The sequence below is a fragment of the Mixophyes fleayi genome, chromosome 6 (assembly GCF_038048845.1).
Source record: "Mixophyes fleayi isolate aMixFle1 chromosome 6, aMixFle1.hap1, whole genome shotgun sequence".
NCBI classification, from domain to species: Eukaryota; Metazoa; Chordata; class Amphibia; order Anura; family Limnodynastidae; genus Mixophyes; species Mixophyes fleayi.
This window is the reverse complement of record NC_134407.1, coordinates 99,566,252-99,594,030: the sequence shown is the minus strand read 5'-3', so window position 1 is coordinate 99,594,030 and position 27,779 is coordinate 99,566,252. Positions and strand designations below refer to the sequence as shown.

The window sequence follows — 27,779 nt, the reverse complement described above, 5'->3', positions numbered from 1 at the left end:
GCTTGGTGTAGCTTAACATAATTCCTATCTTTGCACAAGCTTCCTATTTTCTTTTTTTTTCTTTTTTCTTTTGTAACATGTACATAGGCCCAGCTTCCAACTATGAGAATATGCTGCAACCAGCCATACTTCATTCTGTTCCACTGTACATATGTAGGTTTATTTATTTTCTCTCTGTAGCTCAGGATGTACAGTTTAATTTTTTTTTGGGATATAACAGGCTTTCATAATTGCTTTGCCCCATTAAGTCTTTGACGATCTTTGTCAAAAAGCACACCCCACTCTCATTCATTAATTACAGTTTATTTTCTCTGCTTTGTCAGCTTGTTCTGGATTGTATTGTACTGTGTGGTCAAGAACACACGTCTGTTCCTCCTTTTATTTCATTTTTTTCCGCTATATGGACAAAAGTATTTGGCTACACCTGTTAATTCTTACATTGAGGTGTTTCAATGAGACCCATTGCCAGAGGTGCATAAAATCAAGCACCTAGCCATGCAGTCTTCATTTGCAAACATTCGTGATACAAAATTGGTCGTTCTGAAGAGCTCTCTGACTTCAAGCGTGGTACTGTGATAGGATGCCACCTTTGCAATAAGACAGTTCATGAAATTTCATCCTTGCTGGATATTCCACAGTCAACTGTAAGCGATATTAGAAAGTGGAAGTGTGTGGGAACAACAGCAACTCGGCCATGAAGCGGAAAACCACGTAAAATCACAGAGCGGAGTCAACGACTGCTAAGGTGCGTGGTGCGTAAAAGTCGCTGACACACTGCTGATTCCATAGCTGAAGAGTTCCGACTGGCATTTATGTAAGCACAAATACTATGCGGCAGGAGCTTAATGGAATGGGTTCCCATGACCAAGCAGCTGTATGCAAGTCACACATCACAAAGACCAATGCCAAGTATCTGATGGAGTGGTGTAAAGCACACAAACACTGGACTGTGGAGCAGGGGAAACTTGTTCTGTGGAGTGACAAATCGTGCTTCTCTGTTTGGCAGTCAGATGGGCGAGTGGGGGTTGGGCGGATGCCGGGAGAATGTTACCTGCCTGACTGCATTTTATGCCAACTGTGAAGTTTGTAGGAGGAGGGATAAGGGGGCTGTTTTTCCAGGGTTTGGGCTAGGTCCCTTATCTCCAATGAAAGGCAATCTTAATGCTTCAGCATACCAAGTCATTTTGGACAGTGCTATGCCTCCAACTTTATGGCATCAGTTTGAGGGAGGCCTATTTCTATTCCAACATGACTGTGCCCCAGTGCACAAAGCAACGACTACATAGTTTGAGGAGTGTGGAAGAACTTGACTGGCCCACACAGAGCCCTGACCTCAACCCCACCAAACACATTTGGATGAAATGGAATGGAAATTGCGAGCCAGACCTTCTCATCCAACATTAGTGCCTGACCTCAAATGCTCTACAGAATGAATGAGCACAGATTCCCACAGAAACACTCCAACATCTTGGGGAAAGCCTTCCAAGAAGAGTGGAAGCTGGTATTGCTGCAGATGGGTGACCAACTCCATATTAAAGTATATGTATTTTAATACAATGTCATTACAGTCCCTGTTGGTGTAATGGTCAAACCTCCAAATACTTTTTCCATATAGTGTACATCCCTCTTATCTACATGTAGTATCTTTTGCAGCCTGCCAAACTTGTTGCATGCTAGTGAAAGTTTTATAATTTGACTTTTGACTCTATTGCTTAATTTTTGTTGTGAAGGTGGTAGGCTTTTATGTATTTTGATTGATCATCTATGAACATCAGGAAATAAGTCTTCATTTCTGAAGTCTCAATGTTATTTGACAAACTGAGACATGTGTAATCCAGAAGCTCAGGCGCTGTTCAGCTCGGCTCCTGCTGGGGTTTTTTTTTTTATTCTTAAATTCTTTCTGAACAGCTAGTGTATTTCATTATCTGACTCCCCTGATCAGTCTTGATACTGCAAGCAAATTGTTTGATTAAATCTTTTTCTGGTTTTTTTATCCACAAGTTTACCTTTGACATATTCTATAACAGCTTGAGCAACAACTTCGGTCATAAGCATTTCATAGCTGTCAAGTACACCATATTACCACCTGGAAGTTCTACGTTCTTTAATACCAGATAGTTCTTTTGCCATTTCTAATGTACTTCTTATGTAGTACTGCAGATAATGGCCATTAATCATACTTGCCTACTCTCCTGGAAATTTTTGGAGTGTTTCAGACTTCCTGAAGAGTAGGCATTCTCCTGGATCCCAGCGCACAGTGCTTTAATGATGCGAGTTCCCCGTGAATGTCGGCATTTCATAGCAGGGGTTAGGCCACGGTGATGCAATGGTGTTACAATGCCCACCCTGCACTTGTCAAATGACCATCTCTCCAGGATCTACTGGAGAGGAGGTTATAAACGTTGACAAGTATGCCAGTATGCCATTAACCAGCTTAGTTTTATATTTGAGATTTTACTTTTACAAGCTGCTTCGTACATTGCAGCAACACAGACAACTGGTAGTTTGAAAACCGTGGTCTCCTGTAGGGTTTTATTTTTAATCCCATTTTTTCTTTAAATACTTACAATACAGTACTTGTCTCATTAGGCATTTGAATAGTCATTTAAATTCCTAGTGCAACAAGTATGGGTCACTATGCAAAATAAGAATTCCGTATAGTTAAGAGCACTAATGTGCTGGCTGCTAAAATTAGTATTCGTCCACTTCTGCAGACTTTTTCATATATGCAAAAATAAGGGGACTTTAAAACTAAAGTAGCCAGGGAGAACAATTTGTAAGGTCTAGCAGAATACATCTAAAGAAATTTGATCTAACAGAACTTCGAAGATGAGCAGCAGCATAGTGAAATTTAAAGTAATTGGTTTAATACAAGATCTTTAGACCTAATTTGACGCAAGTGCGTATGGACTGAAAACTGCATGGTGGCATCTGCCCCTTGTGTCGGTCCCATAGTGGGCTACCTTGGGCTGGGTCACTGGGCCACCTCTATTTTTCTTTCTTTTAAAATGTTCGTAATGGGCTGCCAAGTCGATTTTTGCCCCGGGCTAAAATTTGCCAGCCATCCACTGGTTCTACCTTTGGTCAGAATCTATCAGATGTTAACAGGCTCTGCTGGAAAAAATAGGTCAGGCATTGACCACAATTTAACTGCTTGGCATTTAGGCTATACAAAATATAAAAAGCAAATTGGTAGGCCATGTGTGTAAGAAGACTGGTAGAGATAAATAGCCGTTTGTCAAGTATGGTCATTGGAAGCAAGAGGGCATGACACGCCTCCACTAATTATTATTCTTGTTATGCTTTTTAACAGGCTCCACTTACAGCGTCCTCACAACCATGCCTTCAGACTCGGAAAGCAGCGGCTCCCTCAGCAGTGTCGGTGAGCTTTTTCCCGCCATATATTGCCACCTTATACAGTCAGCTGCTATCTGTGAAACAGAATATATGGTGGAAGTTTAATAAAGTCAACAAATCTTTCTTTTCTTTTTTTCTTTTTTTGCCTTTTGCTAAAAATTCAAAAGACCAGAAGTTGAAACTGCCCCCATATTTCAAAATGTATGTGACTTTCATCAAACCTGTTATATGTTCATTTATTTCAGCTGAAGCCATAAATTATGAGTTTATTGTTTGCAAAAATACTGCCTTAGATTTTTTCCAGTTCTAGCTCCATTTGGATTAAAGAATTGATAAGTGTAAGTGTGTCTGAATGTGGTGGATTTATTACTAATTTCTTTAGAATATTTTTATAGGACCATTATTGTGGAAAAAGAAGCAACTCTGGAAACAATATAGTCGATGAAAAGAAAAAGTACAAAACCTTTAAACAATCAATTACCACTATAGAGATTTTTTATGCAGAATATAATTTTTCTATAATGCAATAGAATGTAAGTAAATAAATGCGTTTTCATTCAGCCTAAACAGTGTTTTCCCCAGAAAATGTTGACAGCCGGGTAGCGTTAAGAAGCAGGCGGTTTAGGACAGTTGTAATACTTTGTAATAACATTGAAAAATGTTGGAGGTTATTGCCCAAACCTGCCAGGACTGGTCAGACTGGTGGTCAGTGGTCTATTCACCTATTATAATAGTGCTCTTGTAGAACTTCAGGATGGGAAGTAAAAACAGCCGGGTGGAGCACCTGTGAAATAGGTGCTGGGGAAAACATTGCTAAAGAGCATTATGTTTCTGCAGGTGAATGTAGAACTCGTCACCTAGTGTGGCAAATCTAAAAGATAGCTTGTGTTTATAAGAAGCTGGGGAAATCTTTAGAAATTACCCCTATAGTTTACCACCGGAAGTAAATTGTAATGCTGTCCAAGGTTTATCCATTCCAGTGTTTCTGACAGTGGAACCCTTAATGCTATGGATTTTTTGTTTTTCTTTGGCTTGGTTTATTTTTAGTCGAAAAGACTATTTCTTGCTGTTACTAGGACCAAGTCTCAGAAATTGCTGTTCCCATATTTATTTTTACTCTGCAAGGAATGTTCATAAAAATCTTACTTTTTTTCATTATAATTTTCATATAACGTTCATATAAAGTAATATGTGCATGGTTCTAAATATTTTGTAATTATAGGGTAGTGAACTGTTAACTGATCTTCTAAATCTAAAACTTTAAGGAGTAAATGTATCAAGCTGTGGGTTTGAAGAAGTGGAGATGTTGCCTATAGCAACTAATCAGATTGTAGTTATCCTTTATTTAGTACTTTCTACAAAATGACTGCTAGAATCTGGTTGCTATAGGCAATATCTCCACTTTTTCAATCTCGCAGCTTGATAAATTTACCCCCAGGTTTGTTTTTCTTTTCATTTTGGATTAACTGTGTAGATCAAAAAGTCTCGTCAAGATCCCTGCACCGCGGCAAGGTTCTTGTTACTTTCAATCTAATTGATCGATACTACCAGCTAATCATAAGCTGTCTTTGATGCTATGTTTAGTCATAACTATAAATTTTATACACTTTGTATGTGTCTTAACTCTTTAGGTACGACTAATAAGGCCTCTTCCCCTCCCTTGTCTGCTGCTGACAGTCGCCTTATGAGTGAGAAGTTGGACACAATACTGTCACAGTTGCGGCAGGTTACACGTGAGAGAGATGAGCTTCGCAAGCGCTTGGCTTTGTCCTCGCCAGGATCAACATTTGATGACTGCAGGTAACAACAGAGATAGTAATACTGATGGGGCCTCGGTATCATACGTGACTCTTTTGGAGATTTCTTCTAACACACAATCTACTGAATCTGTACCTTTTTTAATTCCTTTTTTTACTCAAAACAATATTGTATAAGAAATGGAATTATTGCAATTAAATGCGGTTTTTATTAATATTATTATTATTATTATTATTATTATTATTATTATTATTAGATCTGAAGCAATAAGTCTTATGTCACGCCAACCTAAGTGGTAGGCATGGTAATAAAACTTTCAATTATGCGTATTCAATATTTTTTTGGGGGGTGGGTTCAATTCCTTAGTACAGCGCTGGCCACGCACTATTACCGTTACTACGGTAATAGTGCACTTTATTACTATTAGTACGGTATCTCAACGCTAATTTTTTCCTCGCAGCTCTATGAGCCGCGAGCAAAAATCAATGTTTAAATTACCCTAGTAACGGTAATTGAGCGTGGCCCGCGTTCTTTGTTTAGAACAACGCAGGGAATTGAATTCCCCCCCCCCCCCCTACCCTTGGAGTTACAAAGAAGTGTTAAAAGCAAGAGAATGCTAAACATTTAAAGACTTAAACTCTAAATGCATCATAATTAATATTTGTATTAATTTTTACATAGGCCAAGCCCCAAAGTCACACCGGATTATGAACGATTGAAGGTGCAGTGCATGAAAGCAATGTCCGAGTTGGAGGCGCTGCAGAGCCAGCACTCGAAGGCACTTAAAAAGTGTGAGGAGGCGGCAAAGGAAGCAGATTTCTACCAGTGAGTAGAGGTCAGATTGTTAAATTCTTGAAATGCTAATGGATGAGATACATTGACATTATAGGATAGATATACTAAGCCTTCTAAAAAGGAAAAGTGGAGGTGTTGCCTATGGCAACTAATCTGGTTCTAGTCATCATTTATCTAGTAAATTATAAAAAATGACAACCAGAATATGATTGGTTGCTATGGGCAACACCTCTACTGTTCCTTTTAGAAGGTTTAGTAAATTTACTTCAGTCTTTATACCGTTCACTGTCGGATCTCACACATTAAAAAAAGCTTTAAATGTCCAATTTCACATTAACATCTCCAATTGTATCATTCTGAGATTTAGAGTGTTTATTGTGGGTGCACAATATACTGGTGCACAGTTAGGATATAGACCATAATTGTAACTATAAAATTTGTTTTTTGTATGACTGTTTAATGAGAGGTATCATCCTATTAAAGTCCTTTAGGCCAGTTGGCTGGAACTTTTTAGAGGGTAGCAAGTTTATATTGCAAATGAATAGGGTTACAGAGATACTTCCCCCACTGTTCCCCTAGTTAGGAGGCGTATTCTATAAAAACGTATATACTTTTATCATTAACGCTATAGAGTGCGCACATTAAAAATGGTACTCCCTACCATTAAAGTTTTAGGTTCTAACTTAATTTTTTGTACTGTTTTTTTTTTTTTTTTTTTTTTTTTTTTCTTGTTTTTTTCGTTTTCCTTGTATATTTTGATTGGAATTTGTTTTGTGGAAGAAAATTCATCAAGCTAGAAGATGGAAGAATTACTGTAGAATTGTTAAAAAAAAATGCCTGTCCTCAGGCAGCATGAAAAAACTATGCAAATCAATCCAGTTGTGTAGAATGGCCTTATAGAGCCCTCAATATGACTTAAGAATATGTATACTAAAACCTACCTACAGTGAGTGTAGAACAGTAAATCCTTAAATTAAATGTAGCAGGTTGTGTAAATTTGTTTGTGTACTTTTTTATGTTAAAGTGAATACGGCTGTGGTAAGCTAACTCTGATCGGAGTTCAGCAGCTTATGGAATGTAGTCATTGCTCTTATTATTCCATGTGGAGATCCTTGTTACAACATTCAGTGGGTACATATCCATAGAGGACAATAAATCCTATTCTGCATACGGTATTTAGTGTTTAGGAAGCTGCTGAATGCAGTTCACAGCTTGCTTGCTACAGCCAGAAAGCAATGCCGTTTGTACCCAGTCTAAGAAGTAATGAAATGATTTGAGGAGTTTTAAGTCTTCTGTTCACATATTTTTAACATATAGTACTCTGCATAGCCGTGTCTTGAGTGACCAGACACAGCTACAGGAGGATAGCGAGAGCCTGCGCAGGAAACATGCTCAGTTACAGCGCGAGTTCACACATCTGCAACAGTCCTGCCAGGAACTTAAGAGGGTGCATGAAGCTGATCAAAAGGAAATGTCGGAACTGCTTAGACAACAGCAACTGGTAACTTTTTTTTTTACTTATTTCTCTGTGGGTGTGATCAAAAGAAATTATACAATGGCACTGATAGTCCATGGGAGAACTGCATTAGAGATAATCATACATAGGTACATTATTTCTCCAACTGTGGCAAGTGTTCTCCGCAGACAGAATCAAGGAGATAACGAAGCTGTTTACTATGGTAAACTGTTGTTATTTGTATATCGTTCCCTACACTTAGTCTGTTTTTCTCTCATATAAATTAATGTAAAACAGATTAGTAATACTTTTCAGCTTTTCACTCTGTAAATCACTATTCAGATGCTCTAGAGGTATGCCAAAAAAACACAATAAAATATAGTCCAGTTTTCCGTAAGAGGGGAAAACTCGATCTGACTCAATACTGACAACTGAGCTACTCTGACTGGACAAGTTATTTGTTTTAATGCTAGTAGGGCTGTTCCTACCAGGCCTTTGCTAATGTGGTATTTCTATTGGTAATGCAAGCATATTTATTCACACTCTGTCCTATCCAGATTTGTTAAACCAACCTGGCTTTTTCCCTCAATAAATTAAAGGCATGATAGTACTATCCACTGGTTTGTAATCAATGTCAGTCTAAGGTGTGATGTATTACCCATTCTCAATACAGGGTTTCTGGAATGAAATGCTATACTGTATTAATTCCACAGTTTAATTTTTGAGGACTGTCTGCAGTCAGCCTTCTTGGGCTTCTGGAAGATGTAATGCCCCCAAGATGATCTTATTCAAATTATTGCTGTTATATATAAAGGAAGACTATTATGTGAATTGATGGAACTCTTATTGAGTTCAGTTTACTTATTGGTTGACTATTGGGTTGTCTTGGTTTTTTGTTTTTTTTTTGTTTTTTTTAAATTTGAAACTACCAGTGCAGTCTATTTCACTGCTTTTACTGTAAAACACAGCAACAAAAAAACATTTGGGGATGTTTATAACTTATATAGCTTCCATATTTCTCTTGTGCTTTCTCCAATTCTCGTACATTTTTAGATTAATTGGTTGGATGCAATTGTAATGACCCATAAAAATATAAATTTTAACATTGTTGCATTTGTAGAAGTCTAGATTTTCTTTTTGTTCCACTTTGTGGTACATTTGGGGTATAGGTGGCTCATGCTGAAGCTGTAGGCACAGTTTGATTTGGTTACCACTGTATATAGGAGCAGGTCTTGGGCCCCCTGCCTCCTCACTGGCCCCTGGGTTGACTAGCTAGCTGTGCAAAACAGGGATGAGGGATTCAATTGTAGCGCCGGAGAAGAAACCCCGAGAGCTTCAGCAGCAGTGTTACAGCCCCCTACAGTCCGGCTGAAACAGAGCTGATAGGCTACTGATCACCTTAGCGGTGCCAGATCTCCTCTCTGACTCCTGTGGGCATTATATATTCTATATTGTCTGTAAGTTCACTTTCTTTACTGAGCAATATTCTATACCGGTTTCTCCTTACTGTTTTTCTGTCATTTATGTGTGATAAGGGCACCAGTCCCAGAGCGAGTCTGCTGTTAGAAAATCACTTCCATACTTCACGGTTTCAAATGACAGGCAATGTTTCCACATGGCTTTTCTGAACCAAATGTTCGCCTTGTGTGACTTGTGAAGTATTCTCTTTGGTCCAGGGTTGGACAGGATTACCCCTCGTCATGGGAGAAAATAGCTATATCCTATAGGGGCATGAAAACCTCCTCAGGTTTGTAGTGGTGGAATCCCATTTTCAGTTCAGAGCACCGCCACCAAAATTATCCCAGTCATGGCAGACCTCTTAAGGTTAAAAGGTGGTACTAAACCTTGTAGGCGGATAACAGCAGATATGCTGGAATTCCAACGCTGTGTGATAAACTGTCCCAACATCAATATCCCTGTCTATATCATGATATTTCTGGGTGTCCTCTTTGGTCTAAAAAAAAAACCCTAAAAAACTTTGCCTTCTTGTGTCAGAGAAGAGGACCCTTGTCTTTCAGAAACAGGTGAAAGCTCTTAACACTTAAATGGGTAATTGTTCTCCATAGCATGAAGCCTACAGGTGAAAATAGTATCTTCCTTTGAAGCAGTGTAGTTGTCATTCACTTTTGGACTTTCCGGAGCAAATTTCTGGCGAGGTGGTCAAGTTTCAAACTCATTTGGCAACACAGTTCTTCTGTCTGTTGCTGCAGCCCATTAGTCCCATCTTGGCTTAATAATCAAAATATCAACAAGAGTTGTCCCTTTCTCTATATCAGACTGGTCCATAGCGACCATAGATGCTTGCAAGCTCAATCCCTCCTAAGGTAGTACCCTATTTTGCATTATGTCCGACAATGTTAAAGCTGGAGCGTACATAAATGATATGGGGGCATCAAAAGCATCCTAGCAATGAAGGTGACCTTCAAGATTATGCTCTGGAATGAAAGGTTTATTCCAATATTCTCTACACTATTGATCCCGAGTGTAGACAACTCGGAAGCTGACTTCCTGAGCAGACAAGCCATTCATCTTGAGGGTCAGCCGGAGGTAGATATGGCCTTTCGAATGAACCACAAGGTGGACCGATACTCTGAGAGACTCAGGGATCTGAAGGTGTTCTTAGGTGGTGCTATGAGGGTCCTGTGGAAATATTGACTAGTGTAACTCTTTCCCTCCTCACTTAATAGCCATGCTTTCTCCGATTAGTAAAAAAGATCACTTTTTTTAAAAGGGCAAGAAGATTTTGGTATGTCGACATATAAGACTAGTGGAGACTTCCTCTAAGAGAAGATCTTCTAAGTCAGTCCCCCTTATACCAACAAGACTTAGTTCAGCTGGCTTTAATGACCTGGCTGTTGTGGTCGTGATCCTAAGAGCTACGGGTTTATCTGAGAAGATAATTCACACTATGATCAAGGCCAGAAATCCATATTCTTCAAAAAGTTACCACAAGTTATAGAAAGCTTATATAACCTTTTGTGAGTACTTTGCACTTGGTCAACAGAGGAGTCTGCTTTTATTGTTTTGCTTTCCTTAATTACACTCTGAAGGGTTTTGTGATCATCTTTTGCTTCAGTAATGGTCTGTAGTTTATGATGATGATGATTGATTATTCTTTATAAAGCACAAACATAATGCTCCATACATTGAGGGGATTGTGATACAAGTAAATAACATACATGAAGGAAATGGTAGAGATTGCTATGATTTTCCAGGCTGTTGATATTTTTCTGTGTTCAGAACAGAACTCTGTGTGTTGAGCCAGGATGACTTGCAGCTAAACATACACTTTTGCTGATAACTATGCTCTCTTTCTTTAGACTATTTAGTCAATCTTGGATTTTCCTGCCTCTGTGAACATGGCCTTTGGAGGTGGATTCACAAGCTGGTGACTTGAATTTCTTCCTTTACTCAAGGATCTACTTATCAGGGATACAATTCTTCCCCTTAGGCTGAAGTAGGAAAAAATTATATATTTTTTGATTTCAACTGATGGTTGTCGTTTTGGATTTGTTTTTCTGTTGTCTTCAGTAGATGTGCAGCATACAGGGTCTCTATTTTAAACCACCCCCATTTTATATAGTCTTGTCTCTTCTGCATGGAGATTGCACCTCTGTAAAACTGGAAGAGTGATCTACTGCTTTATGTCGCAAATGGTTCCCTTATTTGGTTGTATTCCATCTTTGGTCACCACACAATCCATATATACAGTGTTTTCCGTGAAATTTTGTTTTTGATTTAGTTTTAAGCCATTCTCTTTGATTCCTTTGAAGACCATGTCAAAGTGTTCTTTGAAAGCTGTGGAAAAGATAATAGATTGCAAGAAGATGAGGATTGAGTCAAGGTCTAAATATCTACTTCAGTCGTTACAGGGTGTTGGCTAAGCTGAAAAGCATGTCTTGGAATGGAATCAATTTCATGGGAGTTATAAATGCTTTCTTGCAAACAAGCATTTGCTGGTAACCACTACCCAGGTCATGTGTAGAGAAGAACTTTGCATGACCCAAAGCTAAGAGGGTAATAAGGGTGATTAGGGTTCATGTATTGTGTTTTCTGTAATCGAAACAATATCTTAATGATCCATCTTTCTCACTTGTAAGCATAATGGAAACACCCATACTTATCACCATGTTTACAACATTTTGTTTTAACAAAAACTTTGATAGAAGACATTCATCTCTCATACGAGGAGTACATATTCTGTTGGCACATGATGAGAATTACTGGTAGTACAGTGAAACCCATGCTCATATCATATGTTGATGTTTCCATAACAATTCTGTGTGTCTCCATGACAATTCTTTGTCACCGGTCTACTATTCTTTTACCAAACTTGACTTTCCCAAAATAACTCCTCCATTCCATATAGGATTCTTCAATTAATTTTCTGTTCGTGACTTAGCTCCTAAATGTTGTTGTCCACCAATTTCTATTTTTGACAGATTAACAAGTCTCAGTAGGACTGACCCTTCTTATTAGCTTCTCCAAAACTTTGAGCCACAACAATTTCAGCATTTGTCCAATTCAAATATAAACTGTAGCATTCTGCGGCCTCCTATGGGTTCCTATCTGAATTGGTCTGGTAATGGCAACTTGAAAAGATCCATTGCAATGGTGCCAAGTGGGAACTTGAATAGATCCATTTTAAGGGTGTGTCACCAGGAAAATTCACCCCCTGCAGTTTTGTAATCATTTGTTGGGTGGCATAACCTCATGAGACGTTGGAATATACATCAACTAGAGACAATTGTATTAAATTCTTGCTCCCCTAACATGAAACTGGATCCCATCCAGCTCTTTCAGCACATTCATGTCGTCTCTACCTATTGTCCCATGTCTGTCCACTGTCTACAGCAAAATGCATGACACGACATACAAGGATCACTCTGTGTGATTTCCCATAGCAATACTCATACTCATCTGTGCTACTTATGTGTATTACATTGTCTAGTTGTTACTTGCTTTGTATCCGGCGCCATGGAATCTGTGGCTGCTGTCAAATAATTAATAATAATCATGTTCTGCTTTTTTTTTTTTTTTTTCCTACAAATCTCCACTTTCATCTGTATAATGCTGATCACTGGAATGGGTAAATTTTGGCTGCTTTTAAGTTGTCTATTCAAGTCTTTGGCCTGATTTTATCATATTTTGTGTTCTTAAAAAGCACCAAACTGCCTGATAAATGATCTGCATGAAATCAATCACATTATTGCCATTGATAATTGTTGGTGAATACAGTCAGAAGATGACAACAGATGGCTGCTATCTGATATGGTTCAGGGCCAAGTGGCAGAATTGTACCATCTGTGGCTAGTTTTACTCAGTACCCCTATAAGTATTAAGCTGTTCACAAGTGCTACAAAATATCCAGCAATATAGGGCTATTATTCCTATGTCGCAATGTGTAGCCCTAAATGGAAACCAGATGCTTGTTATTACTAAGACGAAAGTGCAGTCAGAAGATGAATACTAATCGAATATGTATGTGGTCATCTGACTGCACTAATAGGCCACAATAGAAGCCAGAAGCAAATTTGGCCACCACTGTTGCATGATCATTTTGTGTGTAATCAGATTAAAACTAACTGGTGTTACCAGCAGTGGACGTTATACTCTGACCCTTAAAACTTGCATATTAAAGGGCATGGTTTACTTTTGAAATCGTTTTCCATCACCTGTTTGTATTTCAGGATATGAGTGTAATGTTTTTGTGGGAGGCAGTGATATGTCATTCCATTCTTGTGATTTCTGTAAGTGAGGACAAGGCTACATGAGACACAGCAATTGTGATGGTGTTGGTGTAGCTAGGGGAATCTAGTCTAATAGGTAACCCACAGAGTGAAATTTGGATAGTTGAAGAACCGGGTCCTTTCAACAGTTCAGATAAGTGATGGGCTCAACTTGTTAAATAATATTGCACATTAGCAATTCACCAATCCATTGGTATCATACTAAGTGTTAACCAAATTTTTCTTTCAAATGGAAGTAATGATTTGGCAGTAAAAGGCCTATACTTTTTTAGGTTGTTATTAAACTATGTATTTGGGTGGTCATCTTTGTTTAAAACAAATACAGATGACATGGATTATTTGTTATAATTGACACTGTATATTAAACTTTGTGGTTACTTGGAAAACATACAGTCACAAAGTATACTTGTTTAGTAGCAATAGTCTGACATAACCTCACATTAGGATATAAAAGATTGTTTTATAGTATTTCCTAATGTGTCTGAAGAAAACAGATGGGTTATTTATTGACTTGCAGTTATACTCTTCTTTTATGTTTTGGTAGTTATAATGTTTTACTTATTTCTCTGGTAGGTGGTGAAACAGAATGGCTCCTCTGAGCTCATAAACAAGCTATATGACACAGCTTTGGACAAGCTGGAAGTAGTGAATAAGGATTATGATTCTCTACGTAGACAGTACAATGAAAAGGTATCCAGTCATAACTTGGATTTAGGGCGACTGGAGCAAAATGAGGAAGAGAAGAGAAATCTACAGAAACAGCTGGATGGGCTGCTGAAGCAAAGGGATAATACCATGCACCTCCAGCACCAATACTCCTCCTCTATGAGAAGGTATATTTCCTGGTTGGGGGTATAATAAAAACCACAGAAATGACAAGTAGCATAAAAAGTCTTTCCTTCACTTTTAATTAAGACCAGATAAGTTGAGATTGTGAAATGTTTTTCGATATGAAATCGGGGCAAGAACAGATGCATATTTCAGCCACTAGTTAATAGTGTGCAGAGTAGCAATGCTTCAAAAACTAAGCTTCATGCTGGAATTGAAAAGCTTGTGTGGTTGACCTAAACAATGATACTACCACATTTGGGGATTGTTGTTTAAAAAAAAAAAATGATTGTGAAATTCTGATATTTTCTTAAAACTGAAGTTACATAGTATTAATTGACATGAGTTTTATGATTTCCACAGGTACGATTCCATCCAGCAAGAGCTGAATAAGGCATCTGCACAAAACAAGGAGCTGCAAAGAGAAATAGAGCGGCTGCAGGCAGAAGCCACACGTTTTAAGACCATGCAGCTTAAGGCAGCCAAGGATGCTGAAAAATACAAGGAGGAGAGAGACTCTGTATTTAACGAGTATCGTTTGATTATGAGTGAGCGTGACCAAGTCATTAAAGAGGTGGACAAAATGCAAACCGAGCTTGAGTTGGCACAGGGAAGACTGAAGAATACCTCCAGTGAGAAGAGAGTTGCAAGCGAGGAGATGGAAGCTCTTAGACAGGTACTTTTACAGAGCATATTAAGCTGGAGAAGCAACTTGAGGGGAAGTAAAGCATTTAGTGTGTGTGGATGGGGCTGGGAAGGTAGGGGGTGCAGTTGGGGAGGGAAAAGAACAGAAGAGGATAATTCATAGTAAAGAAAGGAAAGAAGAGGATATGGGATAAAAGTAAATATGCAGAATAAATGGTAGATACATAAAAAAAATTAATTATGGGAGAAGGGGGCATAGACTGTAAAACAAGTAGAAAAATGAGTTTTGGTTGAAATGCGTGGATGTGGGGTAATATTATTTTTTATTTTGATGTGTATATCGCACTATAATCACTGGTCACTTGTGTGATTTAGTATGGAATGATTAGGATTGAGGATTTAGAGTACTTGTGGTGATTATGGAAGTTTTTGAAAGAGAAGAGATTGGAATATATGTATCAGAAGATAATAGCTTGTAGTGGTGTAAAAATCAGAATGCTGCATCGTATGATGTGCCTATTGCAATTTTGCAACCTTTGAAATATGTAACACATCTGCCATATAATTCTTTTTTGATTTTTTTTTTTTGCACAGGAGTTAAACTCTGCCCTAGTAGAGCGAGACAGAGCTGTCTTTGAAAGGAATGAGCTCTTGGAGAAGTACTGCCATGAGGTGAAAGACAAGACAGAAGCCCAAAAGGAACTGGACCAAGCCTGTAAAGACATAGAGACTGTGAAGGAAGAACGGGATGTGGCGAGGAAAGAGAGGACAGAGGCCATCATACAGAGGGACCACCTACTAAGAGAGTACTATCAGGCTAGACAGGTACCTCAAGAAGTATCTGTATACACATCAAATATGCTGCTTGTTTATAGTTTGAGGCCATCTGGGTATACTTTCTACATATGTAAATTTTTTGCTGACTGTCTCTACAGTGAGCATCAAAATTTTTAGCTAAATTGTGCTATCCTGGTTTTTCAGCTGCTTCACCACACAGCTTGTAATGCACAGCAGATCCTTCTTCCATCTGCGTTTCTGGGCTACCAAATCTTCCTCTGTGAACAGTTTACAGGTGATAATAGCACCTGAGCGACTCCCTCCCAGTATTATATATCTTTCCTGCCATTGGGGACTCCGCAACAGTGGCGGCAATAGTACCTGGGTACTTTAAAGCTGAAAGTGTAGAGAATAGCCCCCCCCATCGGAAGCCATAAATATTAGTTAAGTGTCTTTGGAGATGGGCTACACTATCGACTTCCCTCACCCCAGGCAATTGGCAGGAACATGTTTCTGGGTATGCCTTTGGCAACGAGCAGCTCTCCTTGAAAGAATACAGCTCATACAGGGGATGCGCCACCAAAGCAGCTCTCTCATCGGATGAAAACCGCTTCGGCAGGACACAGTAAGTAATGCAGAAGGAGGCTACTACTGGTGGGGGAGTTAGATGAGTGAGCTCTTGCTTTTGGAAGCGCAATCACTAGCGAGGGGTGTGTTTACCTTCCTTTTGGCTTTGGTGTGACTTTACTCAACAGAGTCCACCATTTCTCTCTGTCATCGCTGCTCCCCTCATTCAGTGCCATTTTCACTCAGATAAGTTTATTTCTTGGTCCAACTTATACTGTCAGTGTGTTTAGACACACTTGGTGTCCATTTCTCTTGCATCCTTTGGGGGACACCGGGGACATTGGGGTATAGAGAAGGGACAGGGCGAACTGGCACTTTTGTTGACAAAGCCCTCGTTCCTCCCCCTCTATATCCCACTTCCTGTCTCAGCCTCAGTTTAGTTTAAGTGCCCAGCGAACAGGTTGTGTCTGGGCTGTTTAACAGCCCACTTCTGTAATTTAATGTTGGGATTAGGCTTGTTTTTAATTTCTTTCTACTCTACCTGACAGTCGCAGCTCAAGAAGCTAAGATGCGGCTGTCAATCATCGCTTCCCGGCACTTGCCGACTGTCGGCTCTGAGTGAGGAGTCCGCATCGGCGGACCAGTGCAGCGGTTTCCCCCCTTTAGCCCGCAGTTTTAATTATTACAAAAAAAAAACTACCTGCGGCTCATAGGCTTACTAGCCGGGGGTCACATGCGCAGGAAGTGGCTGTTTACAGCGCACAGCATGGACGGCTGTGTGCTGTCTGGAGGGGGGGATCGGAGGTGCCTCCATTGCCAGCCCCCCTCTCCTAACGTTTTCATGCCCTCCTAGGAGCCGGGCACGGTCGCCGTAGGCTGTGTCCGTCCTCCTGTTCTGACAGCCAGCAGACTGCAGACACTGCGTGAGGAGGGATGGCAGCAGGGAAATGAAACCCTCTCCCAGCACAGTGCTGGGTGAGGGGGATAGAAAACCGCAGTTTGTCCCCTGAGTCAGGCTGTTTCTAGTACTAGGAGCAGTCATTTTACACACAAAACAAGATTAAAAATTCTATTTTTAGCTCGGGGGACTGGGTCAGGTTAGGGGGTCACTAAGATAATGAGCCCTGTTAGGCACTGGATTGGTTGAGGGGGTTTCCTGTTGGATGCTTGCCAATCCAGTGCTGGGCCTTGGGGGAGTGGTGTTTTCCTCTTTTGCACTCCTCCGTGGTGGTTTCTCACTCCTTTGTGTGCAGACACCAGAATAGACAGCCATTTTATAGCTCCAGCTTCTCCCCTTTTCTGTCCTAAGTCCTGTAAGGTAAAAGGTTGGGGGTTGTTATTTTCAAAAGTTTGTCTTCTTCTCTGTGGGGCTTTATTGGCTGTATTGCAGGCTCACATTCTGTTCAGTTTTGTGTGCTGCTTGTTATTTATATTGTGTTTTCTTACACTGTTTATTACACTGTGTTGTGTATGTATCTGTTAACATGTCAGATAAGGGAAAATCCATGCGTGGTAGGGCTGATGTTACATCTATGTTGAGTTTCACCTGTGCTGTCTGTCATGTTAAGTTACTATCTGATCAGTTAGGTGCGCAGGCTCTGTGCGCAGCCTGTCGGCCCTCAGAGAGTTTACCGAGAGATACAGCAGTTGTTTGTTCAGATACGGCAGAACCTGCCTGGGCTCGGTCTCTCTCCAATACGGTGACTGAATTTGCTTAGTTGGTGTGGTCACAGGCTGTGGCCGCTCCATCTTCTGAATACGCTTCTTCTGTAGTGAATGACATGGGTCCTGGTTCGCTAAGTAAGGGTTTGATTGTTTCTACACCGGCTGAGTCTGTAGAACGAGCTTGGGTACAGGGATTTGCATCCTCTGTACAGGTTTTGCTTTCAGTTTCTTCCTCTTTAGAAAGGATTTTGCATTCTGCTGCACCGTCTTCCTCACGTAAGCGTAAGAGGGTGTCAGCACCCCTTCAGGGAAATGAGTCAGACTCTGACTGTTGTTCCCAGGAAGAGGGTGAATTAGCGGTGGATTCTGATATGGAGGCTCGTTCGGTTGTGGAAGAGGTTCATTCTGGTTGTCAGTGTTGAAGAATTATTTCACGCTGTGCTTCAGGTGCTTTATTTTCCTGAGGAAGAGGTTTCTGACACTGCAGAGGCTTCTCTTTTTGCACGCCGGAGAAATAAATCTTTCTCTTTCCCGGCTTCTTCCCAGTTGGAAGATTTGTTGTCAGAGCCTTGGGCTTCCCCTGATAGGAAGTTCCAAGTGTCTCGGTGACTGCAGTCGTGTTATCCTTTTCCTCCTGAAGTTCTTATTAAATGGGAGACGCTTCCACGTGTGGATGCGGCTGTTGCAAGGTTAGCAAAGGTAACTACTATTCCTCTTCCTAACGCAACCACTCTTAAGGATGGTACAGAGCGTAAGGTTGAGGCCGTCCTTGAGTCCATTTTTGTGGCAGCAGGGGCCTCATTGAGGCCTGCTTTAGCCTCTGCGTGCGTTAACAAAGCTGTAGAACGCTGGTCAGAACAGCTGTCTGAAGGTTTGTTGGCAGGCAGGCCATCCTCTAAATTGCTTCCATTAGTGGAGAAAATTCAGAGGGCGACAGATTATTTAGGAGAGGCAGTTATGGACTCAGGACTGACGTATTTCTGCCTCTGCAGTTTCTGCTTGTCGGACTCTATGGCTTAAGTTCTGGGAGGCTGATGTGGAGTCTAAATAGGCTCTTGTGACCATACCATTTTCTGGGGGTGTTTGTTTGGACCTCAGCTTGACTCAATTATAAGTCAAGCAACAGGCGGAAAGAGATTTTTTCTCCCTGTTAATGCTCCCAAACAAAGAATGTCCAGATTCCAGTCCTTTCGTTCCTCAGGAAGGTTTCGGGGTCAATATTCTTCGGGCCCATCTTCTAGAGCCCAGTCATCCGTCCCCAGGGGTGGTTTGCAGCGGGGGCGCCAGGCCTGGTCTGCTTGAAGTCCAACAGTAAAACCTGCAGACAATCAGTCCGCACGACGGGCATTTTGCTCCTCCGCAGTCGCCGGTGGTAGGCGCCCATCTTCTCTTGTTTAGAGATCGGTGGTTTCAGTCTACCACCAATGTCTGGACTCGGGGGGGGGGGGGGGGGGGGGTGGGTGAGGGATACAAGATCGATTTTCTCGGTCTTCCTCCCAGGCGGTTCTTCACCACAAGGCTTCCCACTTGTCTATGAAAACGACTGGCTTTACAAGAAGCAATTCAATCCCTCCTTTCTTCCGGAGTGATTATACCAGTGCCAGATTCTCAAAGAGGTTTGGGTTTTTATTCCAACCTTTTTGCCAAAACCAGACGGCTCATTCAGACCAATTCTGAATCTGAAATCTTTGAACACCCAGGTCAGAGTGCCCAGGTTCAAGATGCAGTCTTTGCGCTCGGTCATTCATGGCATGGAACAAGGAGAATTTATGGTGGCTATAGACATCAAGGATGCCTAGCTCCATGTGCCTATCTGGAAGGGTCATCCGTCCCTTTTGAGGTTTGTGGTTCGATCAGAGCACTTCCAATTTCAGGCTCTTCCCTTTTGGTCTGGCCATGGCTCCACGTATCTTCATCAAGTTCATGGCGGTCATGGCTGCTCTGCTAAGGTCCAAAGGGATTCCAATCATCCTTTACTTGGACGATCTTCTTTTAAAGGCAGATGCTATAGAGGTGCTTCAGTCGCATATCCAGGTAGTAATCCAGACCCTAGAGTCTCAAAGTTGGATTCTCAACTTCAAAGAAGTCCAAGTTGATCCCATCCCAGCGGATGATCTTTTTGGGTCTTTTCTTCAACACCCGACTACAACGGGTGTTCTTACCCCAAGACAAGATTCTAGCCTTGCAGAAGATGGTGAAATCTCTTTTGGCGGCAAGGAGTCCTTTCATACATTTCACTATGAGAGTTCTGGGCAAGATGGTATCGACTTTCGAGACGATCCAGTTTGCTCAGTTTCATGCAAGGCAGTTCCAGTTGGAACTTCTGTCGCAATGGAACAAATCCCATCTGAATCTGGCGGACCAGGTATTCCGCCTGTCTCTGCAGACTTCGGTGGCTACACAAACAGAATCTTGCAAGGGGACGCAAATTCTCAATTTGAAATTGGACTTTGATCACTACGGATGCCAGCCTTTGAGGTTGGGGGGCTGTCTGTCTTGATGCTCGGTTTCAGGGTCTTTGGACTCACAAGAAATCCAAGCTTCCACTCAATTCTTGGAACTGCGAGCAGTGTTTCATGCTCTTATGAGCGCGCAACACTTGCTGCAGGGAAGGCCAGTGAAGATTCAGTCAGACAATGACACAGTAGAGGCATACCTCAATCATCAGGGCGGCACCAAGAGTCCCTTGGCCATGCGGGAAACGCACAAGATATTTCAGTGGGCCGAGGTTCACGTTCTGGCGCTCATGGCAATCTTTATACCTGGAATAGATAATTGGCAAGCAGACTTTCTAAGCAGGCAGACTCTGCATCCGGGCGAATGGTCCCTCCATCCGGAGGTGTTTCGTCAGTTGGTGGAACGGAGGGGTCAGCTGTATGTAGACATGATGGCATCTCGGTTGAACCACAAAGTCCCCCTCTTCTGCTCCCGTGCAAGAGATCCTATGACTGTCGCACTAGACGCCATGTCTGTTCCTTGGAAATACCACTTAGTGTACCTTTTTCCACTGGTTGCTATGCTCCCAAGGGTGTTGAAAGATAGAGAGAGAGTGTGTTCCAGTTCTTCTGGTAGCGCCAGATTGGCCGCAGAGGGTCTGGTACAACAACGTTCTCTCCTTGGCAGGAGCTCGGCCGTGGCGGTTGCCGCTACGCCCAGACCTAGTAACTCAAGGTCCACAGGGATTCCTACGTGTCCACAAAAGTGACTGGCTCCACGAGAGGCGATCTGATCCCTGATTTCTTCCGAAGTGGTTTCGGTGCACGATTCACAAAAAGATTTGGGCTTTTAGTCCAACATTTTACTGGTGCCAAAACCAGAATGCTCATTCGGACCCATTCTGAATCTGAAATCCCTGAACACGCAGGTCAGAGTGTCCAGGTTCAAGATGGAGTCTTTGGTTTTTCATTCACGGCATGGAACAGTGAGAGTTTGTGGTGGCTCTGGACATCAAGGGTGCCTATCTGCATGTGCCCATCTGGGAGGGTCATCAGTCCTTCAGGTTTGCGTTTCGGTCAGAGCACTTCCAATTTTAGGCTCTTATCTCTGGTGTGGCCAACGGGTCTTCACCAAGATCATGGTGGTCATAACGCCTCTGTTCAGGTCCAAGGGGATAACGATCAACCCCTTACCTGGATAATCTTCTTTTGAAGGCAAAGTCTCTGGAGGTACTTCTGCGTCATATCCAGGTAGTGATCCAGACTCTGGATCTGAATCCCATGGTTGGATTCTCAACTTCAAAAAGTCAAAGTTGACCGCCCAACCCAGCGGATGATCTTTTTGAGACTTTTATTCGACACCCAACAACAACGGGTGTTCTTGCCTCCACACAAGATTCTGGTCTTGATACAAAGCTGAGAAAGAACACCGCACCAAGCTTTCCATAGTACTTCTCAAACAGATATATATTTTATTATCATTGCTGTAAAGATATCGTATATCTGTGGGAAGGGTGCTCCCTAATCATTGACAGTAATCTAGTACAAAAATCCAAAAGAAAGGATAAGGAATGATTATATGGGGCACTCAAATGGAATAAGAGGAAATGGTAGGTCAAAAATAACTGTTAAATACAATTTTATTAGCTAATTATGTTAAAACCATCTAGTAGCGAAATATTAAAAAGTGTATGTATGGATCATGAGACAAATTTATGTAACTGATAAAATGGACAAAAAAATGTGTCCAGCCATCCAGTTATAGGAGTTGACTACTATATATGCACCCTCCGAATAAATGGTCACTAGCAGAAAATCAGATGGCATAAGAAATAGTGAAACGTGCGTCGGCAGACGCCACGTTTACTGCTCGCCACCATTAATATCCAATATTTATTACTTTGATTCATGTTAAATTTAGATTAGAAAAACTTCATTTTCATCAGACAGGACAGCACGGTGGCCTAGTGGTTAGCACTTCTGCCTCACAGCACTGGGGTCATGAGTTCGATTCCCAACCATGGCCTAATCTGTGTGGAGTTTGTATGTTCTCCCTGTGTTTGCGTGGGTTTCCTCCGGGTGCTCCGGTTTCCCCCCACACACCAAAAACATACTTGTAGGTTAATTGGCTGCTATCAAAATTGACCCTAGTCTCTCCCTCGCTGTCTGTCTGTCTCCCTCTCTGTCTGTCTTTGTGTGAGTGTGTGTCTATATTAGGGAATTTAGACTGTAAGCTCCAATGGGGCAGGGACTGATGTGAATGAGTTCTCTGTACAGCGCTGCGGAATTAGTGGCGCTATATAAATAAATGGTGATGATGATGATGATGATGATGTTAAATTTAGATTAGAAAAACTTCATTTTCATCAGACAGGACAATACTATCATATATTGCCGCTAATCTATACAGCTCCATGAGATATACTCTAGAGAACGGTTAATGCTGTTTCTAATTTTATCAATGAGAACAGTCTCCGTCATACTAGTATACAAACTAGCTCATATGTGGAAACTTCGGAGATAGTATATCATTAGTCTGAGAATGATGTTTGCTTAATAGCACTTATACTCAGATAGATTACCATATCATCAGTATATTGACATTGTTTTACTGTAGCAGTTCTCATCATTTATGCTAACGGATAGCAAGCGCACAATGGGGGTAGATAGGGAGCGTTATATTTAGCTCCTCTCCCAGCCCTATGCCATCTGATTTTCTGCTAGTGACCATTTATTCGAAGGGTGCATCTATAGTAGTCAACTCCTATAACTCCCACCTTATACCCAAGGGAACAGTGAATATAACTCACGTGTTAATTAGGGAGAGCAGCCGCCGCCTTCAGATTATTCAGAACAGTTCTTTTGGGGAATTGAGTGGAAGCTCTGGAGTGAAAATATTATGAGTCAAAGGATGACTACTGTTTAAGAGCATACATATTAAGCCCATTTTTAGATCACTATATTTCAGTATACTGACTTTGTATAATTTTAGTAATTTCCACCTGAACTGATAATGAACGGCGAGTGTGCAACGGAGGTAGATAGGGAGTGCAATATTGGTATCATCTCCCAGCCCGTTGCCACCTAGTTTCTGATAGTTGCGCAAAGTATGACCTGAATCGTTATAAAGGATAGAATGTAAGCAATGAAAAAGCAGAAATGGCAAAAAAAGCAAAAATAAGTATTCGTATTAATTTATATAGAAAATATATATATGGGATTAGTGACTTTTCCGGTTGCAGCTATATTTTACATGGTGATAGATTCCGTTTTCACATCTACTATCCATATTATCTGCATATCTTCATTGTATACTGTGATATTGACATATGTTTGCATGCACTCCGTTTATATAGGATTGCATGTTACAATACGGTTGCAGCTGTCCAATCAGTCAAAATTTACAACTATGTTATGACACATGTTTGGTCATTGTGTCAATTCATATAATATATACCAGTGCACTGGTCTTATGTTTTTTAATTTTCTATATAAATTAATACAAATACTTTATTTTTGCTTTTTTTGCCATTTCTGCTTTTTCATTGCTTACATTCTATCCTTTATAACAATTCAGGTCATACTTTGTGCAGCATCGTAGACCTTTCCTAAGAGCCGCGCCATTTGGGTTTTTGTAGTTTCTGATAGTGACTATTATCCCATAAGGCGAACATTTCGTTCATCTACCTATCCTTTTGGCACATACATTAGTTCTGAATAGATTGTGCTTAGGACCAAATCTTGAGCAGTATCGCGGCTGGACACATTTTTTTGTCCATTTTATCATTTACATAAATTTGTCTCTCTTGATCCATACATGCACTTTTTAATATTTCGCTACTAGATGGTTTTAACATAATTAGCTAATAAAATTGTATTTAACAGTTATTTTTGACCTACCATTTCCTCTTATTCCATTTGAGTGCCCCATATAATCATTCTTTATCCTTTCTTTTGGATTTTTGTACTAGATTCTGGTCTTGATTGTAAAATCTCTGGCACAGACCTCTGTGCATTTTGACATGAGAGTTCTGGGCAAGATGGTATAGACTTTCGAGGCGGTACAGTTTGCTCCGTTTCATGCACGGGAGTTCCAGTTGGAACTTCATCGAAATGGAGCAAACCCCATCTAAATCTGTTGGGCAGGTATTCCGCCTGTCTACTCGTGTGAGTCCGTCGCAGGAGTCATCCATTCTCGATCTGGGAGTGGACCTTGATCACAATGGATGCAAGCTTTTGGGGTAAGGGTGCCATCTGTCTTCATAATCTATTTCGGGGTCTTTGAACTCTGATCGGAAGTTTGGATTCCATCAATGTGCTGGAACTGTGGGCAGTGTTCTGTGCTCTCATCAGCGTGCAACATTTGCTGCAGGGAAGGGCAGTGAAGATTCAGTAGGACAATGCCACAGAGGTGGCATATCTCAATCACCATTACTGCGCCAAGAGTACTTTTAACCATGTGAGTGCCGCACAGGATCTTTCAGTGGCCCGAAGTTCACGTCCCGGCAGTTATGGCCATCAATTTTTGTGTAATTTGGTTTTATTGAAAGAAAGGGGTAATATATTCAGCAGATGAAACAATACAAGAGAAAAGGGGTTTGAAAACATCATTGTCCATCAACCAATTATAAATGTTGCAAATTGTAAAGACAAACAGTACATGCCAGACAAGAGAAAAGTAGGAAATATGGTGCAGAAAGTGAGAGGGAAAAGACTGGAAGAGTAATGTGGGGGGAAAAGGTGACTCCTCGCAATGTTAAAGCAGCGTTGTTCGGAAAGGTATGCAAACATTTGACATGTTGTCTTGTTTTTAAGAGAGTGTTGTTTTTTTTTTCTGTTTTCCCTTTATCTCCTCTTTCTGTGGACTTGGTTATACATAAACTGAGGAAGCAAGAAGTGGGGAATAGAGAGGGAGGAGCTAGGGCTTAGTTAACAGAAGTTTCTTAAAGTGCCAGTTGACCCTGTCCTTCTCTATACCAATGTTCCCGGTGTCCCCCAATGGACTAAGAGAAACGGATTTTACATAAGTATAAATCCTATTTTTCTCATTATTCACTTGGGCAGAAAATCCTTTTGCTCAGAAGGTGGTCTCTCATTTTAAATTGAATCAGGATATTATTGTCCCGACACTTTGTTTTCCTGGATATGTTCCGGACTCTCAATTGCTATGTAGACCATGTAATTTTGTATAGTAATACTGTGACTGGATCACTTATAAGTAAGTTATGGTATACATTAATTTAAATTTAATAATAGCACAGGGTGCTTATTTCTATAATTGCAAATGTACTTATTTTTTATGATATGTCAATTTTGGGAAAGGAAATATATTTATTTCTGAGACCTGAGGAGAAAATTAGTTTTTTGTTTTTAAAGTTGCTAGAGGAAATCTCCAATTAGGCATATGCTGGGAGGGAATCTGATAGCAGGAAATGCTAACGAAGTCTTTTCAGATGAAGTGTGCAATGCATGCTCTGTCCAAAGGCCCAGCAGGGGCTCGTTACTGTGTGGCCTTTTGTCCAGAGTGTTCAAACCTTTCTGAACATTGTAAGCAGCACAAGAGGCAGGAAATCACAGCAAGTTTTAGGATATCACAGATAAGTGTAAATATTTTTAGGTTTGCATTGCAGGTAAATCCATCCTGATTCTAAAAATAGCTCAGACCTCAAGGGGTCTGGCTGGTAAATCTATCCTGATTCTAAAAATAGCTCAGACCTCAAGGCAGCTTGCTTACCATTTGAGGCTGTGTCCAAATCTGTATAAAATACACTGACTTGTATTGAAAATTGTTCTTCTCGTTCCATCTGACCTGCTCCCCGGTACCTTCAACCAGGGTAAGCAAATAAGCATCACTTGCTTCAAAGACCTGCTTGGAAACGTCTCTTTTCCTGTGACCTACATATTAGACCCAAAATCTAAACTGTTTCTGAGGTTTGGACCCAGCATCCAGTACCACCACTCTGCCTGCTACCTAGCAGATCTGGCCAGCGCGATAGGCCAGGGGGGATCCATCCACAGCAACCCTGATCCATAGGAAGAAGTCAGGGGTACCAGCCCAGGTACACCAGTAACTGGGTACACTCGCATCATCAGTTATCCAGAAGAAACCCGGTTCTGAATGCTGATAAAGGAGTCCAGTGGTGGCAGCAATTGTAAGCCCCTTCTACTGCGGTGAGGGGGTGCATTTGAGATAAAAAAAAGAACAGTGGCAAAGTAAGCCCAGCCGGTTCCCAGCAACAACAGACAGGGTGGCATAGACGGTCCATTGAGCCACAAATACCAATAACCTTTTCTTTCTGTATTTGGCCAGTGAATAATCAATCTATTGCCTGTGGGATAACATACACTATTCATTTGGCCTATATTGAGGCATCCAGGCCTATGCTGGTTGGATTAAAAGCTCATTTAACTAGGTGGTTGGTGCATTCTGGGCACTGCGTAGCAGCTGTGCTAGGCCGCTATGCATTTTTTGTCCACACCTTTTTACAATTTTACAAGTTGCAGGGTTTTGCATCCCAAGATACAAGCTTTGTGCATAAGGTCTTACCCGCGGCTGTTTTAGAGCAATTTCTCCTTTAGTGGCAGGTTTGGAATGTCCCCATTGTCACAGTTTCAGCCAATGTCCGGAAAGAGAAAAGAGGATTTTTTTTTCTCACCCCTATTTAGGCCCTCTCTTCTGTTCTTTGTTATAAAACTGAAGATGGTTTCAGATGGGAGCGCATGGTGGGGGGAGCAGGTATCCTCTACACTTTTTCCAGAACACCTGCAATCCAAGTGTCCCTCCCTCTAGAGGGCATAAAGAGCACTTCCATGTTTTTAATAATGTTGGGCACACATGGTCTTACACTTGAGTAATTGCATGTAATTAATGTATATTGTCCAATTTCTTAGATTCAGGATTCTGCTACTCTAGACATGGAAAGAGCGAACAAAGAGATTGAGGTGCTGAGGAAACAGTATGAGGCGATGAGCCATGAATTGAAGGAGGCTACACAGGAGGCTGAGGTAGCTAAGTGCAGGCGAGACTGGGCTTTCCAGGAAAGGGACAAGATTGTAGCTGAGAGAGAGAGTATTCGGTGAGTGGTCCTTTTATTTTTAACAGACTATTAAAGGGTCATTAGTTGCTCAGTGGTTAGCATGGCTGCCTCACAGCGTGGGGTTATGACTTTGAAGTCAGAAACCATTCTTTGCTTACTTTATTAAATATGTTAATTAGAGGAAGTACTGTACATTTGGCAGTGTTCAGTGTCAATATCCTTTATATTTGTTGATATATCCATTTCAAAATTTAATTTACCTGCCTGTGTTGTTTTTGTCAGGACACTGTGTGATAACTTGCGCAGGGAACGGGACCGTGCAGTCAGTGAGCTGGCGGAGGCATTGAGAAATCTGGATGACATGCGCAAACAGAAGAATGATGCCACAAGAGAACTGAAAGAACTGAAGTGAGTATAGTAGCCACTGATTACATTCAACTTCTGGGTATTGGCACAGGGCCTTGCATTGATGAGGAGGCAGAGAACCTCAGAACGAAGATTGTGTTGTCAGACCAGTGCCCGAAGGGTTAATGATGATGCTGCATTGCCAGAGTAGCAGAGCAGGTCCTTCCAGCTGCTCTGTCTTTCCTGATACATGCTCAATCTTCTCACCAGGAGTCAGAGGAGTGTGTGCTGAGCCCTGATTGGAGGAGCTCATCACATGCTCTTTTGACAACTGCATGTGTGAGAAAAGTTGGTGGGCATTGGG

The 27,779-nt window shown here is 41.2% G+C and overlaps 2 protein-coding genes across 4 annotated transcripts in view; both read left to right on the top strand.

Annotated features, from left to right (window-relative positions):
• Positions 1–27,779, top strand: part of POLR3A (RNA polymerase III subunit A) — a 614,347-nt gene that overhangs the window by 299,226 nt on the left and 287,342 nt on the right. The gene's annotated exons all lie outside the window — the stretch shown is intronic.
• The window catches only part of DLG5 (discs large MAGUK scaffold protein 5), a 159,790-nt gene that overhangs the window by 48,984 nt on the left and 83,027 nt on the right, over positions 1–27,779 (top strand). For all 3 annotated transcript variants that reach the window (XM_075217086.1, XM_075217087.1, XM_075217085.1), the window contains exons 2-10: positions 3,314–3,382; positions 4,989–5,157; positions 5,797–5,940; positions 7,228–7,411; positions 13,690–13,949; positions 14,308–14,620; positions 15,184–15,414; positions 26,925–27,109; positions 27,353–27,478. In XM_075217086.1, coding sequence (XP_075073187.1) covers positions 3,314–3,382; positions 4,989–5,157; positions 5,797–5,940; positions 7,228–7,411; positions 13,690–13,949; positions 14,308–14,620; positions 15,184–15,414; positions 26,925–27,109; positions 27,353–27,478 — 1,681 coding nt within the window. The remainder of the gene's footprint in view (positions 1–3,313; positions 3,383–4,988; positions 5,158–5,796; positions 5,941–7,227; positions 7,412–13,689; positions 13,950–14,307; positions 14,621–15,183; positions 15,415–26,924; positions 27,110–27,352; positions 27,479–27,779) is intronic.